Source organism: Indicator indicator, chromosome 2, assembly GCF_027791375.1.
Source record: "Indicator indicator isolate 239-I01 chromosome 2, UM_Iind_1.1, whole genome shotgun sequence".
NCBI classification, from domain to species: Eukaryota; Metazoa; Chordata; class Aves; order Piciformes; family Indicatoridae; genus Indicator; species Indicator indicator.
The window spans coordinates 18,934,689-18,950,787 of record NC_072011.1 but is presented as its reverse complement, the minus strand read 5'-3'; the positions used below and the strand labels follow the sequence as shown (position 1 = coordinate 18,950,787).

Sequence of the window (16,099 nt, the reverse complement as noted above, 5' to 3'; positions counted from 1 at the left end):
AACTTCATCAGTTACAACTGCAATCAATTAGTATGAGTGGAGTATAGTTCAAGCTGCACTAATGCTAGGCTACCTAGCTTTAGGCCAAAATAAAATTTACTTGAGAAGTGGAGTTTGAAGGAAATCATTCTGGGGGCATAAGAGCTAGGACACCTGCATAGATTTCAATCATTAATTCATATGAGATAAACATTTCAAAAGTGTCATTAAAACACTGAAAATTCCCAGCTGGGCTCCAAACTGGCTGTTAGCATGAATTGATGTCCTCCATTATCTCTGATTTTCCCTTTCCTTCTCCTTATACCCTTTCCTCTTTTCTCTGTCAACCACTGTTACTCTCTCTACAGAAACATTCCTGTCCAGCATTCTTTCATACTCAGACGTCCTCAGCCCATCTGTCTCAAGAACTGCTCACTCCATTCAGGATCTCCAGTAGAAAATGCAATGATACAGACATGGATGGTATTCTCCCTACCAGTATATTCTGTGCTGCTCCAAACTGCAAAGGGCAACATGTTCTTCCTGTCTATATTTACTTGCATGTATCTCTAGAGCAGATATATTAATAGATATCTATGTACACACACCACTGTAGTGTCATACATTTCTGTTGCCCTTTCAGAAGGTCACATGCATTCTCTCAACCTCTGTCCATCTCTATTGCAATAAATATATATGAAGTCTTCTGTTTATAGAAGGAAAGAACAGTCAATGTCCTAAGAATCTCACAAGGAGCACCAACAGAGCCATGATTAAAATCCTGAGCTGACTATCATAGGACCTCTTTTCCCCTTTAAATTATACTGCTTTGTACCCAGTATCTGGCCATTTGATGCAATAGCATTGTGAACAGGCTGCAATTTGAAGTAAGCAAAAAAAACCCAAACAAACAAAAGACAAAGAAATTATGTATCTAAATCAGCCAAAACTGGATTGGTAGCAAATTTCTGATTTATTTCTGATAGCTTCGTAGTTTCTAAAATGACAGTGTTCATATCCATTTTCACTTTTTGTAATTAAAAAAACACAGGAATGAATTGTTGTTCCTACCAACATTTGTGGAAAGGAAATTTCTGATCTGTCACGAGGATTGTTTAACTGCAACCCAGCTTGGCAATGAAGCAAATGGTTACTTACATGAGAGAAATAGCCCTTTGTATCCCCCTTTAGCCCTCCTTACTACCTGACATGTCACATTTGTGACAAAACTACATTAAGATTTTCTCTCTCTTTCCTTTCTTCCCTCACTTCACCCAGAGTGATGAAATTGCTGTCAAATCTTTACACCTCTCTAACATAAAGGGATTTATCCCAGCAGATGTTGGGATGATTAGTATCAAAATGTCACTAGTGAACAAATAGCAATATTTTCCTTCTATACAATGCCCAGAAAACAAAACAGCCTCAGTAATCCCCCAAATAACTTTGTCAACAACCACCTGACAGTGAATGAAATTTCAAAGGGTTATCTCAAGTGTGAGACAGGACAAAAAGTGGCCAGTTGCTCCTACTTACGTGTTCATTTCCAGCACATTTTCTGCCGCAAAATAAAATGTCTTGATCTGTGGGTGGCTGATTTTAATAGCACTTTAAGAAAAGAAAAATAGGAGAGATATGAAGAAAACTACTTTACATAAGGAGAGAAAAAAATAGCTGAATGAATTATTTTAAAATATTTGTTCACTCCACTATATTAATCCAGGTCAGTTTATCCATCCATGTAACTCTTTCCTTAAAAACTTTAGTCTATTTTTAACTCATTTCCTAGGCCACACATTATTCAGAGGATTCTGAACTATGGGAAATACAAAGGAAGAAATGAAGAATAAAACAAAGGCCTCCATTGTGCCATTATATAACTCAGTTGTGTACCCACATCTTAAATACTGTGTGTGGCTTTGCTTCCCCCAGGTCAAAAAAGGCAAGGGAGATACAATACAACAAAATCATAAGCAGCATAAAAGTGAATCGAGGCTGACTCTTCACTGCTTTTCTAAGACAAGTTTTAGAAGGCACCCAGCTAGGTGGTAGGCTTGAAACAAACAAAAGGGAGGTGGCCCCTTCCCCCTCATCACTTAATCTGTGACTCTCAGCCCCAAACTGTTTTACTTAAATATTCACCAGTAAAACTTCTCAGAATACTTTTTTTTTTCCTAAAACATAGTCTCTGATACTGAGACTTACAGATTTCCTCTTTTGTGCCTTGTTAGGTGACTACACCCTGTTTGACCTGGCAGCCCAAGTCACTCCTCTCAGTTCTTCTAACTTATTCCATCCCAAATAGTGATGAGCAGAAGTTTTCCTCCCACTCACTGACAGCCATCATCTGCAAAAGCACATTTTCTAGTGGTCCTGTACTGTGTGACTCAGCCTTTCCTTTGAGAAAACAAAATGGAGCTCCCCATATTTGAAAAAGATGTTCTCTTTCTTTTGAGGTGTCAAGCCAGCAGTTAGACTGAAGAACATCTACAGCTGATGTCAGCATGAAACCTGAACAGAAAAAAAAAAAAAAAAAAGCTTGCTCTTAAGGTACCGTGCTGAACTTTATAACTTTGAACATCAGCAACACTCCTCCAGACCTTTGAAATGTACTCAGAAGCAGCTGGAGGTCAGTGCTCCATATTGAATTTGGAGAGAATATTTTGAAATGTGCAAACTGCTAAACAAAGATTTTATTCCCAGCACAGAGGCTTCAAAGTACAGCTCAAGCTCAGCTGCACCATGGCAGCCTGAAGAATCATTATGACTTGGAACGAAGCAGCATTACTTGCACCAGTATTGACTTCTCTGCCTAAAAGAAGGTATCTAAGATAGGGTGCAACTTCCTCAATCTGTGAACAAAGGAAAAGGCATACTGATCTACTTTTTTTATTTGTCATTTTAGTAGCACTCAGCAGAGAATTTTCAAAAGTACTTTTGCAATATGACTTTCTTTCTGTAGCTCAATTAATATCTCATTATTTATACAACACAGAAGAGCTCCCCACAGCTTCATTGTCAGGCACTAGTGAGACTCAGTTCTTTGTAACGATGTGAAAATCATGCAAAACTGGGGCAAGAGATGAACTTACTGCTTTTTTTTGCATTCAATTGCTCGGTCTACACTGAAATCTGGAAGTCTGATGAATCCTTCTGCTTTTTCAGCCTGCAATTAAAAAAAAAATAAAATCAATATTTAAAATCACCACATCAGCCAGTTTACAAACTACCAGACTCCAGTGCTCAAAGACATTTAAGATGCAAGGAATTGTTTTTGAAAGCTTTTCATAGTGTGCAAATATATGCTCATCACCATGGGGACAGAATAGCACCCAATGTTTTGGCTGATATTTTGGAACAAGACATTTTCCTGCACCAGTTACTACTTCTGCAAGTACTGGATGCTAGAAAACCATCACTTCTGTCTGTGCAAGTGGCAGTGGGTATACAATTTGTTGTACAATTCAAGATATCAAAGCATCTGAAAGAGGAAGGATCCTCAGCTCCTACAACAGTGCTGAGACAGATTTCCTTCCTCTTTTTCATCTCAAAGCATTTGTATCAGTGCACCATTATCTAAGATTCAGGATTAAATCGTAAGTATAATCCAGAGTCCAAAATTGTCAGGGATACAATTTAGGTTTGGATCAAAACAGAACTAAAAACAGGAAGGAGGTGGAGGAACCCAGTCATCTTGCAGCCCTCAGTGATCACAGTATTTCTTTCAATGAAGAACCAGCCAGATTTAGTTCATGGATCATGAAAAACGAATCTACTGAAGCTCAGCTCTAAAACCAGAAGCCCCTCAAAAAGAGACAGATGACATTAGAGAGGATGAACAAAGCCACCCAGCTATCACTCCTCTGACAAATTTTCAGGAATATTTCAGTAGTTAGCACATGCCAGGTAGACTTTTAAAGTATGTTGTTTAGATGTAGTCACCCCTTTCCAGACAGGAGAGAGTTTACTGAGCGTTGGCACCTCTGTTATAAGTCAGCTGGACTCTGCATCAGAGAATGGCTCCAGCAAAACTGAAGTTACCAGTTAGCCTAAAATCCCTGTTCTTGCTGCCTGCAGCTCCAACAAGACTAGGGCTTCTCCTAAGAGGAGCAATAATGTAGGCAAATGTCTGTCACACACAATGTCAGGGAAAAACTGCACTTTCATAATACTGACAGTGTTCATTTTTGAAGCACTCTTTTGCTGCTCTCAGCCTTTATCCTTGGACACATTATAATTCTGAAAACATACACGGAGTTAAAGCAGGTAAAATATGCACAACAATTACTAGGAGGATAAATGAAGAAAGCTGACAGCATCTCAAGTCGCATTATGCATGAATATGAAGAGACTATAAAAAGATGTTCATCGAGACAAGTCTCTGAGATTTCATGCTTGGAAGTATGAATCTCTGAGAACAGAAATAGGGATACAGAATGGATATTTCAGTGGGTGGCTTCCCTGCACCTCTGCATAAATGTTCTTTGGTATATGATAAATCATGGCTTAGCTATCATTCCTGAAGTTTACCCATATTAAATATTCACATGGTAGGATTATATTTTGCATCTTCTACAAATGGTTTTGCCTGCTTCAGGACAAATCAAAAACAAAACAAGCAAACATAAAACAAACAAAAATCCAAACAAACAAAACCAACAACAATGAGCCAAAAAAGCTCCCCAAGCTAACACAGCAGTGTTATAGAAAAAAAGCTCAATGTTTATCAGCAGCTGAACTGTAAAAACTGATTTTGCAACATGGCTTCATTTGTACCAAAATGTGCTTATCTGCTATTATGTATTTTTTACTCACTCTGATTACATTCATATCTGTCAAACTTGTTTAGAGCCTGGATTAAGAAGCTTTTGTGATTTTCACTCAAAAAGCAATTCAAACATATTTATGAAACATAATGCCTGAATCCAATTTATGAAACATTAATGCATGAATCCAGTGTAATGTCCATTTTATTTTGTCTCGAAACATTATCTGAATGTTGTAGCTTTAGGAGATTCATTTAAAGTGAATGCAATTGTAAAGTGAAAATTTCTGGTTATTGTGGAAGAACCTCAGTCTGTAATTCAGGGTATTCCTCATGGCTTCATCACAGTGTTTCAGTGCTGCCCCCAGAAGATCCCATGGATGTTGAATCATGGAATTGTTAGGATTGGAAGGGACCTCAAGGATCATCTAGTTCCAACTCCCCTGCCCTGGACAGGGACACCTCACACACATCACATTGTTCAGAGACAGGTCCAGCTTGGCCTTAAAAACTTCCAGGAATGAGGCTTCCACCACCTCCCTGGGCAACCTGTTGAACCTCATGAAGGAATAGTTCAGTCTTCAAGCCTTTTGTATGTGGGGGTTTGTTTGTGGTTGTTGTTGGTTTTGGTTTTTTCCCCTCTGCCAAGTATGTCTCTAGAACTGTGAATAATTTGTTCAAGATACTGGACCAGAGCCCTTGGGGCAATCAGCTGACATAAATGGCTTTTTATCATTCATGTAAGCAGCTAGTACAACTCAAAGGTGAACCGTTTCTGGTTTAGATGACTGCAATTATACAGCTTCTGGCAAAGCTGTTAGAGTGAGGACTAATTTAAATTAAGTGAAAGGGGAAAAAACCAAACACACCCCCCTCCCCCCCCCCAAAACAACAACAAAAAACCCAAAACCACCAAACCCCCAAAGATAAATAGTGACAGTAGATCACAGCCTGTAACCCTTTGATTTTATATTTATTTTCAGCTGAATCCCCATGACAACCATCCTTAATACTTCCTGCAAAACTGTATTTCAACTCTACTTGGAAAACTAAACAAGCTATCCTAAAGGCCCACAAGACAGGGGCATTTAGTCCTCTGTCCCTTTCCAGTCAACACTACCCAATACAACAAGCAACAAGCACAGAGAGCCAGGAGCCTGGGATTACAGGCAATAATCTTCCTCCTCCACCCCTTCCTATGCAGGAGTACTGATTCCCTCCAGGGTTTCAGTAGGAGAACTAAAACTTCTGCAGGGGAAAGCAGAATCACACACTGTCCTCTCCAAACACTCATTTTCAAGGTAGCAGCCTACAGGGAATAGTAGTCAAAGGAGGGAACCAAATGCTATTGAAGAGCAGAAGTTCGAGTCTGGTGTTCCTGAATGCATCCAGAAAGTCGACTGTTCATATTAATTTTCTGACAATTTCTGTGTTTCCATTGCAAAACCAATCCTTCTGTGTTTCTTCCTAGTCCAAACAGCTTCCCCTTCCCAGGCAGGGGCTGCATCCATGCCACAAATAAAAGTTTACCTGAGTTTATCCCACGTGTTATTCAATGTTTTATAGGAATAGGAAGTACAGTTGGGAAGAGATTTCAGGGTAAATGACCCAAGAATGCTGAGATCACTGGGACTTCCCTGGCTTCCACACTCCTAGTACCACAGCTAGTCAGTCAAAAGCTAATTTGGATTTGCCATTGTGCTCTGGTTTGCCTTGGCTCTAGCAGTGCCTGATCTGCTGTTGCTGACCCTTCTTAGCATTTTGTTATTTTTTTTCTCTTTTGAGCTGTGGCTTTCACAACACACTTTATGTTAAGTTGAAGCAGCTACCATATGCAAATGTCACAGGGGTCCTATATTACCTTCCATTATGCCTCACATGAAAGACCCAGAACCAGGCTGGCTTGAAGGCAAATTAAATTAGAGTCACAGAAACATCCAGAGCTTCAGAGGTACCCAAAGATAAACTTCACCAAGAACACAATGTCAGCTGAGGTTACCTACCTCAGGATAACGCACATTCCTGTACAAATTCCACCCACTCCCTATTCTCTCCATCTCCATTACAAAATTAAGGTTAGGTCCAGCACCCCGTTGCTATGCTACAGTCGTCAGTGTCTGGTAAATTGCAGTTTCCACACAGCCACAAAAAAACCCACACTTATTTCTCACAGAATGAAACTGGTCAGGCAAAGCTACAGGTGCCCAGCATGTCTCTGTTCCTTTGACCTCAGCACCACTCATCCACCACCACCATTTGCTTTAGTCTCAATAAGAGGACCTGCCATGGGAAGCTACAAACAGGTGAGGAGCAGGAGGACTCCTCTTTCAACACAGCTATAAACATTGGAACAGGTTGCCCGGGGAGGTGGTTGAGACCCCTTCCGTGGAGATATTCAAGGTGAGGCTCAAAACCTGGTCTAGTTGAGATGTCCCTGCTGACTGCAGGGAGGTCGGATTAGATGACCTTTGGAGGTTCCTTCTGACCTGGACCATTCTATGACTCTATAATAAGATTGTCATCTTGAACACCTCACTGGGACCAAGGATTAAGTCCATTGAAGCCAGTGGGAGTGCAGGCAGCATTAAAGCCAGGTCAGACAGTAAAAGCAAACATCAAGTAAGAAAGTGGATATGTCACTGCTAATTTGATTTCATCAATCTAGAGGTGAAAATGTCTGTGAAAATAAAATGAGTCTCAAATATGACTCTGAGGATGGCTCTGATCTCATCAATTTGAATAAGATGATCTTAGCAAAGGACACCTCATTTCCTTCCCATACCCCATAGTTAACTGCCATTCTGCAAACATTGCCTGAATCTACAGTTATACAGAGGATGCACTTCAAGTCATCCAAAGAAACCTCTGTTTTTTAACATAAAATAGAGTGTGAGAGTTAGTACAAGATGAAAGCAAAGAGGTGCTACCAGATTGTGTGTTTACTAAAACTGTGATAGGTGAGAAGTCAGGGCTGACATAAGCCAACAGCATTTTGAAGCCATTTGTGCTCTTTAAAACACTTCAAATAAATTGAAATGAGGCTGTCACCCATTCTTCAGCTTTGTTCATTTTGGGGCAGTCAGTGACAGCCAGAAAGCAAGAAAAGACTAAGATGATGAACATTGTCTAGGAGTACTAGGATCAGCATGACCGTGGCATCTTTGGATCCCAAGAGGAGTCTGAACCCCTCCACCACCACCTTTAATTCGAGGAAGGAAAACTTTGCCTAGTCCTGCCTTGTATTATTTCCTCACAGCTTGATTTTTCTTCAGAACAATTCCTTTCTGACACTTCTTATGTCTAAAAGGCACATCCACCAGTGAGCTCACCTTTCTTAGGACTGCTTGGCCAGAAGTACAGCTGCAAACAGTGATTTAGAACAGGCAATGCTAATAAGGTTCTGAAGGGTATTAATGCTGCTGTTGAGCATATCTGCCAGGCCATTTCTTTGAAGCAGAAATATTGTAAGCATTGGAAAAACAAAGCCTTTTCTTTATTTATTTCTACTTTTTATATTTCCTTTCTTTCTCTTTTCTCTTTCTCACACATGTATTTTACTTGGTCTTGAAAGGAAGCTAAATCAGACTGCCACAATACCACAAAAACAAAAGCAAACAAAAAACCCCACTAAACTAAACAAAACAATAAACACCCGAACAGCCCAAGACAAGCAGAGCTGTTTTCACTTTTACCCCAAAAAAGAACAGCTGACATAATCTTTAAATGCCAGTTAAAGCTTTTATCCTGTTTAAACAAAGCCAACAATGTATTCACAACTTAAGAGAGAATTTGAAATGCTCTTTACATTAGTAAAATTTTGTTTAGGGTTTTGGGATTTTTTTATTGTTAATACTATTCTATTTGTACCTTGAAACAGTTAGGAACACTTTCAGTGAGGATAACTGCAATAGAAATAAGTGGAAACAATCCAGATTGCATTAGAATTATTAAAATGTTCTTAGAATTAATAAGGGTTTCTTTAACTTTCCTTTTTTCTGGGCGTGGAACATACTGATTTTCAGAGCTTCCATTTGCATTTAGGAAACCTGATGCCTGTCCACAACTCTACACTGAAGCTGCTGGCTTTCAATCTATATTGCTCACATTCCCTAATCCTGTGCACACTGAAGGTTTGGCCTCCATCAGCCTGTCACTTGAATGTCATAGGAACTTTTTTTAGAAGCAACAATGCAAGACAGCAAAGTCAAGGGAATAATTATGTCTGAACATCCCTAGGATGGGCAAGACACCCTCTCTGCCTGAGCAAGCTGAGCTGTAGCAAACACGCTGGAGTAAAGCCAGACTGCTGCTTTGCACACAGCCATAACCTTTCATTGAAAGAGTTGCTTTGGAATTCTCACTATGCCTCCTACAATTTTTCAGTTTTTATTTCCTATTTATTCAGTTGATTATAGCAATTAAGGGACCGAGGTTCTTCTTTGTCTCAGACTATTTCCTGCTCACACTAAGTGGAGAAGGCTACTTGGGATGGATGTGCTAGAAGAGAAACACTATCTATACTGGCTGTCCAAAGGAAAGTATATCCTCTGAACAGAAAGCTGGACCTTGAATTCAAAACACTGTATTATCCTGCAAATGTGACTGTTTGCATCAACTTATTAGAACAGGAACTTAAAAATCAGCAGAACATGAAAACTTTTAATTACAATGTTCTGGGTCAGGCATCAGCAGATCAAGAGTAAAAAAAAAAAAAAAAATCACCACCTGACAGTGCTCATACTGTCTACCACTGCAAATGGGGATGGGGATGTGGGGAGGGGGGCATGGGGAATAAAAGAAAGAAAGAAACAAAAAAAAAGAAAGCAAACAAATAAACAGATTAATCTCAGTGAGGAAGAGGATGGAGAGAGAAGCCAGAGGGAGACTTCTCAACATTAAACTAATTTGAAGTGAAGAAGTGTTCCTATTTTGGGTCTTGATATGGAGTGGCTCAAAAATATTCCAACCAAGGAAAACCTTTGCCAAATTCAAATGTCACCAGTGCCTGGAAAGAGCAGCTCTTTAAAGGGCAGAACAGATAGCAAGTTAACATTTCACAAATACTTACTGAATGAGAAAACACAGAGTCTTCTGCATGCTTCCCATTCACATAGACACCCAGATCACAAGAAATGTCAGGGCTGAGAAATAAACCCAGTCATTTGTACACCTCCAGAGTGCATTTAAATTGTGACCTTAGCTCCCTTTCTTTCAGTCCCAGCGGATGCTCTTTGTCTGGCACCCAGAGCTGGATGGACGCTGTACTCACCAGCTGACTGCTGTACCAATACAAAGAGGACTCCTTGAGCACACACCAGAACTTTTTCCATTTGTTGCCAATAAAAGCTCCTTTTTCCTTCTTTTTATACAGCCATCCTTGGCAATCAGCTTGTCCCAGCTCTTTACACGATATCCTCCGTCGGCTCATTATAAAGAACCCTGTGGCATGAAAAATAACAGTGTTCTGCCTGTGTAAAAGTGCACTACCAGAAAAGATATTGCTACAGGTTAAAGATATCAACCTATTTAGCAATCTCAGCAAGTCATCCAAGCATATCTTAAAATTTGCTTAGAAGTCATCCAGTTTTATAATGGCCATGACAGCCACACACATTCGTTTGAAAGACATTCTGTTGTGCAGAAACAAAATAGCAAGCTATAGATAATGCAGATGCTCATTAATGTTAAGCTAACCATACACAAGTTTTTGTAAATTAAAGATATACCCTTTGATCCTTTTCAGACAAGCATGCACATATTTCCCTTCACACAGCTGCACTGAAAAGAATACATCTATTTAAGTCAGCTAGAGAAAACTATTATGCCAAGTACAGGAAAATCGCCAGTGTGTGTGTGTGTGTGTGCAGGCAGCTGATTCTGCCTCAGTCGTTTCCAGCTTTGATTCAGTTAACGTACCACAAAGGTTTAGTCCAAAGGAACAGCCCGTTGTCATTTTTCTCAGAATCAGTAGAGTTAAAAAGCAGCCTTCCACCAGCTGAGCAGCAGTATAAAATTCTCACCCTCGCAAGAATAAGACATACTAAGAAATTAACAAAAGAGGAACCCAGAAGAGAAGAGGAGAAAAAAAACCAATCTCTCATTACCTTGACTTTTCTTTTTTGTCTTCTGACGCAAGGGAACCTGTATGAAATGCAGGAAGGAAAGAAAGGAGGAAATTTCAGATTGTGTTGCAACATTTGTGTAGAAAGGGGAGGGGGAAGCTAGAGAAGGACGTGGTGGTGATGCTGGTGGTATATGCAGGATGGAAACACATAACCCACTCACTGCTGAAAGGATGTTAGTAGCTGAAGCAGAAAACGTGTTAATTAAAATTGATGTCTATCTAGTTGAGCAAGAGCAAACGTAACTCTGTTGTACATGTGCCTATCTACTAGTGCTTCCTGTTTCACACCCACAGGCAGCTTCTACTTTGCTACATTTGCCTGGATTGTATTCTGAGTTAAGAAGTTAAAATATAGAAGTCAGAACTCAAACATTTTAATACTTCATTACACTCCATAAGGGGGATTTACACACATGGGGAGATTAAAAACATATGCCAGGTGTCTGATTGTCCTTTGTCTCATTCTAAGAAATCCTGAAAAAGAAAAAAAAATGGATTCTCCACTACTATTCATTTTTTACTTAGTGCAGAGTATGCATTTCCCTCTATATAAGAGTTTAATAATATTTCTTAAAATAAAAATCACATAAATCTCTCAGATCATCCAAACTGTAAAACATAAATATGTCAGAATTTTTGCCATGCCATATATGTTTTAATCACAGCAAAAATAACACCACTGAATTATATTTACTCATTGGCATTCTATGTATTTGATCCCACATAAACTCATAGAAAATGAAACTAAAACAGATGACTACAGAACAAAAAAAGAAAAAAGGTCATTAGTGAAGTAAATTGTGGCTTTTGGAGTATATTCTCCTCAGACAGACAGGCTGGCTGGTTGTGTGATTGTGGACAAAGCACTTGACTTCTCATTGACCTAACCTTTGCATCTCTAGCATGGGATCAAAAGCATTCTCTTTCTTCTATTTTCAAGAAGGTTTTGAGGCCTCTGTATGATAAACATTGGATAAAGTGATGTATGATTTAATACACTTGGCCTCAACGTTGCTATGCAAAGCTGGTAGCTATCTGATCCACTGCAGAGCTACGCTATGAACATTCCTAATGCAGCTCCTCTCACTAGCTATCTAACTTTCCAGGAAAACAAAACCCCATTTCATATTATTCTTGAAGGATTTGATGGCTGTTCTCAGAAGTAAATTAAAGGTGAGTAAAGCTACACCATTTGGAAACAGCAACAGAAGAGATCACTGCCACCAGTAATTACAGGAGCTAGAACTTTCTCTAACTAGTGATCTTTGCAGCATGTTATCAGAGTGCAGAACTGCATATTGCAACTGTGTGCTTATTTGGTACCTATTTGAGATGACCTGAACAACACACTTGTTGGAAGGCTTTACCAGGACTTAATTTCAGACTCCTGCTTAATCATCATGTATTCCTTTTTTCGTTCTTTCTTTTTTTCTCCCCCGTCTACTTAGGGAAAAAAAAAAATCAACAAATTCTACCACTGCCTGCTGTTCTCTCTCAGACTATTCTCCATGACAACAGAAAAAGGAAAGTAATGAGAAAACACATCAGCTCTACTGGAGACTCTACTATTTCCCATCTTACATGGTCTGCCCTTCATGTCTTATTCCAAAGAAAGTAATGCTCTATTTAGGACACGTGAAACTAACACATGGACTCAGTGAATCAGTGGGTCACATAATCACACTAATTACTTTCCTTCAGAGGTGCCCAAATTGCTGTTAAGAAAAATAAATATGGGTCAACTCTCCTTGCACAAAAAAATATGTAGTGGGGCAATGCCACCTCTTTGCCATTATCCTACAGTGGGTTCATTTATTCTGTGACCAGCATAAAGTGGTGTGACAAGAAGAGCAATACTGAAATAGGATGTGGCTTTCTTTAAACAACTGAGGAAGAAGTAGGTCTTTCCACTAAATTTATTGATCATCTAAAGCAAAATAATAGGGTCTGTGGCTCACCTGTTAAGGAAGGGTTAATATCTATATTATGTAAATTGTCTGTTACGGATGGCTTTATATACAGACTGAGGAAAAAGCTGATTACCAAATTAGAAGCTTGGCATAGCTAAAAGACTCTACAAATGTGCATTTATTACTCAGCAGCAATGATAATATCCTCCTGCAAGTAGACAGGAATAATGAATCTCCATCTCTTCATATTTTGCGGGAGGAGTTGGGAAATTAATGGGGGAAGGATTTCCCTGGATAAAATCAGGAATAAATCTGTAATAAAAACATTGCTGAGCAAGACTGTGAGTTAAGACAACATTCCTGGTTTTCTTTCATAGTATTCCTGAAAACTAAGTTAAACTTTCATTATATTAATCCTAAACCTGGAATTCAGCAACTTTTAAATGTTTTTAATGCTGTTCAGAATCCCAACAACATCTTCAAAAAAATGTCTGTTCTGTTCTGCGCAAGAGAAATCTCTAAACCCAGAATGCATCGATGAAATCTAGCATTATTCACAAAATTGCCTTCCCAAATTTTGTTTATTTATGACTAAATAAAATCAATCTCTTCCTCCAGAGCATGAGTGTTCGGATCCAGATAGATATTTTATGACAGAGAGTATACAGATATATTTTTGAAATATAAATACATAAACAGTAAAAGTGTTTTAATCTCCAAATCAATAGAAAATGTTTATTTAAATTACTCTGCTGCTTGGTCACCTTCACAATAAAAGAAAGTGTTTACTGATGTTCAGAAAGAACCTCCTGTGTTTCAGTTTGTGCCTGTTGTCTCTGGTGCTGTCACTGGGTATCACTGAAAAGAGCCTGACTCCACGATCTTTCCACTCTCCCTTCAGATATTTGCATGCATTAGTAAGATCCCTCTGAGCTTGTTCTCCATGCTAAATAGTCCCAGCTCACTTAGTCTTTTCTAATATTTTAGATGCTGCATGCTTTAATTATCCTTGTGGCCTTTCATTAGACTCTCTTCAGGATGTCTGTCTTGTTCTGGGCTCCCCAGAACTGAACACAGTGCCTCCAGGTGCACCTTCACCACCACTGGATAAAGGGGCAGGATCACCTCCCTTGACCTGGTGGCAATACTTTGTGTAATGCAGCCAAGAACATCTTTTGCCTTCTTTGCAGAAAGAATGTGTTGCTGGCTCATGTTCAGTTTGATGTCCTCCAAGACTCCCAGGTCCTTTTTTCAAAGATGGGTTTTCCCCTTGCAGTATCAGAGAATTACAGAACTGAAGGGGTTGGAAGGGACCTCTGGAGATCATTGAGTCCAATTCTTCTGCCAAGACAGGCTGACCTGAAGAGAGTCTCACAGGAGCATGTGGAATGGAGGCTAGAATTCAGAGGACTGGACAAGCTTTGGCCGGCTGTCCAAGACAGCAAACCCCTTGGGATGGTTGGTCAGACCCAGATGGGTGCCCCTCTCACCCATTGTGATGACCCATAATTTCTTCCTGGCGGCCTTGCACAGTTTACAGTTAGATGAACCAGGTCCTTTAGTAGTAGGTACATCTGGTTTCTCTTTGGCTTTAAGGGCAGTCAACCCATCTTGCATCTGCAAGTTCTTAGATGGAGCAGGAGCCTTCCTCCTGGTACTAGAAGTCATGAATCCCATCCTTCCCTTCCTTCAGAGATTTTGCTTACTTTGCTAGCAGCAATAGTCACTGCCTGCTTCTCCACTGCAGGTGGGGACTGAGGCTTTTTAAGCTACGGCAGCTCAGATACAATCTGAGATACTTATCTATCTTCCTTTTGTCTTTTCCAATGCTGCACAGCCTGCTTACTCCCTTCTGTATATCCTCCACTTGGCAGCAGCTCCTCCAAGACAGCAACCCTCCTGCAGGGCAGAAAGACATCTCTCCAGGCCTCAGACAGAGGTTCCAGACACTTCCTGCAGCCTGGGGCTTGGAGGGCTGCATCAATTCTCTGAAGTCTGTGTGGAACCCTCTGCCTTAGCAGGGCCAGCTGGTCCCATATCTAGGGTAAACTGACCTGCTACCGCCTAAGATAGCTACAGCAGCACAATTTCATCTGAGGCACCTTTACTTTACTCCTTCACACCCTGTTGCACAGACTGCTGAGCCTGGTGGCTGTGCTCTGAGCCTGGATCTTAGACAAACCCTTCCTGAGTACCAGTTAAAGGGTGCTCGATCCTCCCTAACCAGACAGAGCCGCATCAAAGGTTCAGGCACCCTGGGTCAAAGGGCAGCTGATAACACTCATGAGAATCTGTTAGAGTTTCCTCAAGCCCATATTGTTATGACTCCTCTTACCTTGTCCTTGTCTGACAGCAAGGATTTACAAATGTATGTCATGGAGGCTATATGTTTCCATCTTCTCTTCCAAATCGGTGACCATGAGCAATCATCTCTAGGTACCCGACTCTGATGGGCAGCATCCCTTTAGGGAGCTGCCAGGAGCAGTTGAGAATTTCCCAAGGGGATGCTTATGTCTAGATATTGAGGGGCTTGCAGCCTGCAAACTTCCCAGGAGGAAAAAAAATGGGGTGAAATAGGTGTATAGGACTGTTCTGGAGGAAAGAAACAAAGTAGTCTAGGCAAAAGCAAGGGCTTTGGGCTCATACTGAAGACGAAACTCCATGAGACAACGCATGAGTCTGAGAAGGCACCTAAGACAACTATGATCAAAGTTTCTTCTTCTACAGGGCTATATTTTCCTTAAGCTTTTCAAGGATATCTAAGAAAATCTTTTGCTAAGCTCATGTGCCCTAAGTTGCTGCTTTCTCCTCTGTTGAGGGGTAGGTACTTGGAAGTGGCATCAGGCCCATACAATAGGCTTCATTTTACCCTTACAGCAGAATTGGGGCAGCCTGTGAGAGCCTGACCACTTGATCCGGCCCATAAGTGACATCTTGCTTAGATAACGATGTTGCCTACAGTGTTCTGTGATTGCAAGGACACACCCCCAACATATAATCTCCTCAGCTGATCAGTAACTCTGGCCTAATTTCAATTATACTTACAAGAGAGTTGCCATCATCTTCCATGAATGGTTTCAAAGCTTAGTGGGAAAGCTGTAAGGAGATAAAGTTGTGTTTACTTGTATCATATTTTCACATAATGTGATAACACTTCAACCAGCCAACTTCACCTTCCTCACTCCACCTAGTCCCTCAAAAAAAGACTTCTTCCAAAGATAATGCTATGTTATCTAGCCTAACTTTATTGATTGAGAAGTCAGTGCTAAGCAACACTAAATCAAAGCTGTCCAAGGTTTTCTATGAAATCAACAGAATAGA

General features: G+C 40.2%; 1 protein-coding gene across 1 annotated transcript in view; it reads right to left on the bottom strand.

Annotated features, from left to right (window-relative positions):
• The window catches only part of IPCEF1 (interaction protein for cytohesin exchange factors 1), a 39,968-nt gene extending 24,121 nt beyond the window's left edge, over positions 1 to 15,847 (bottom strand). Inside the window, exons 1-5 of the mRNA XM_054392349.1 lie at positions 15,824 to 15,847; positions 10,849 to 10,885; positions 10,014 to 10,183; positions 3,072 to 3,145; positions 1,516 to 1,587 (exon numbers count right to left, since the gene is read on the bottom strand). Of these exons, the coding sequence (XP_054248324.1) occupies positions 1,516 to 1,587; positions 3,072 to 3,145; positions 10,014 to 10,183; positions 10,849 to 10,885; positions 15,824 to 15,847 (377 nt within the window). The remainder of the gene's footprint in view (positions 1 to 1,515; positions 1,588 to 3,071; positions 3,146 to 10,013; positions 10,184 to 10,848; positions 10,886 to 15,823) is intronic.
• Positions 15,848 to 16,099: the final 252 nt, after the last annotated feature.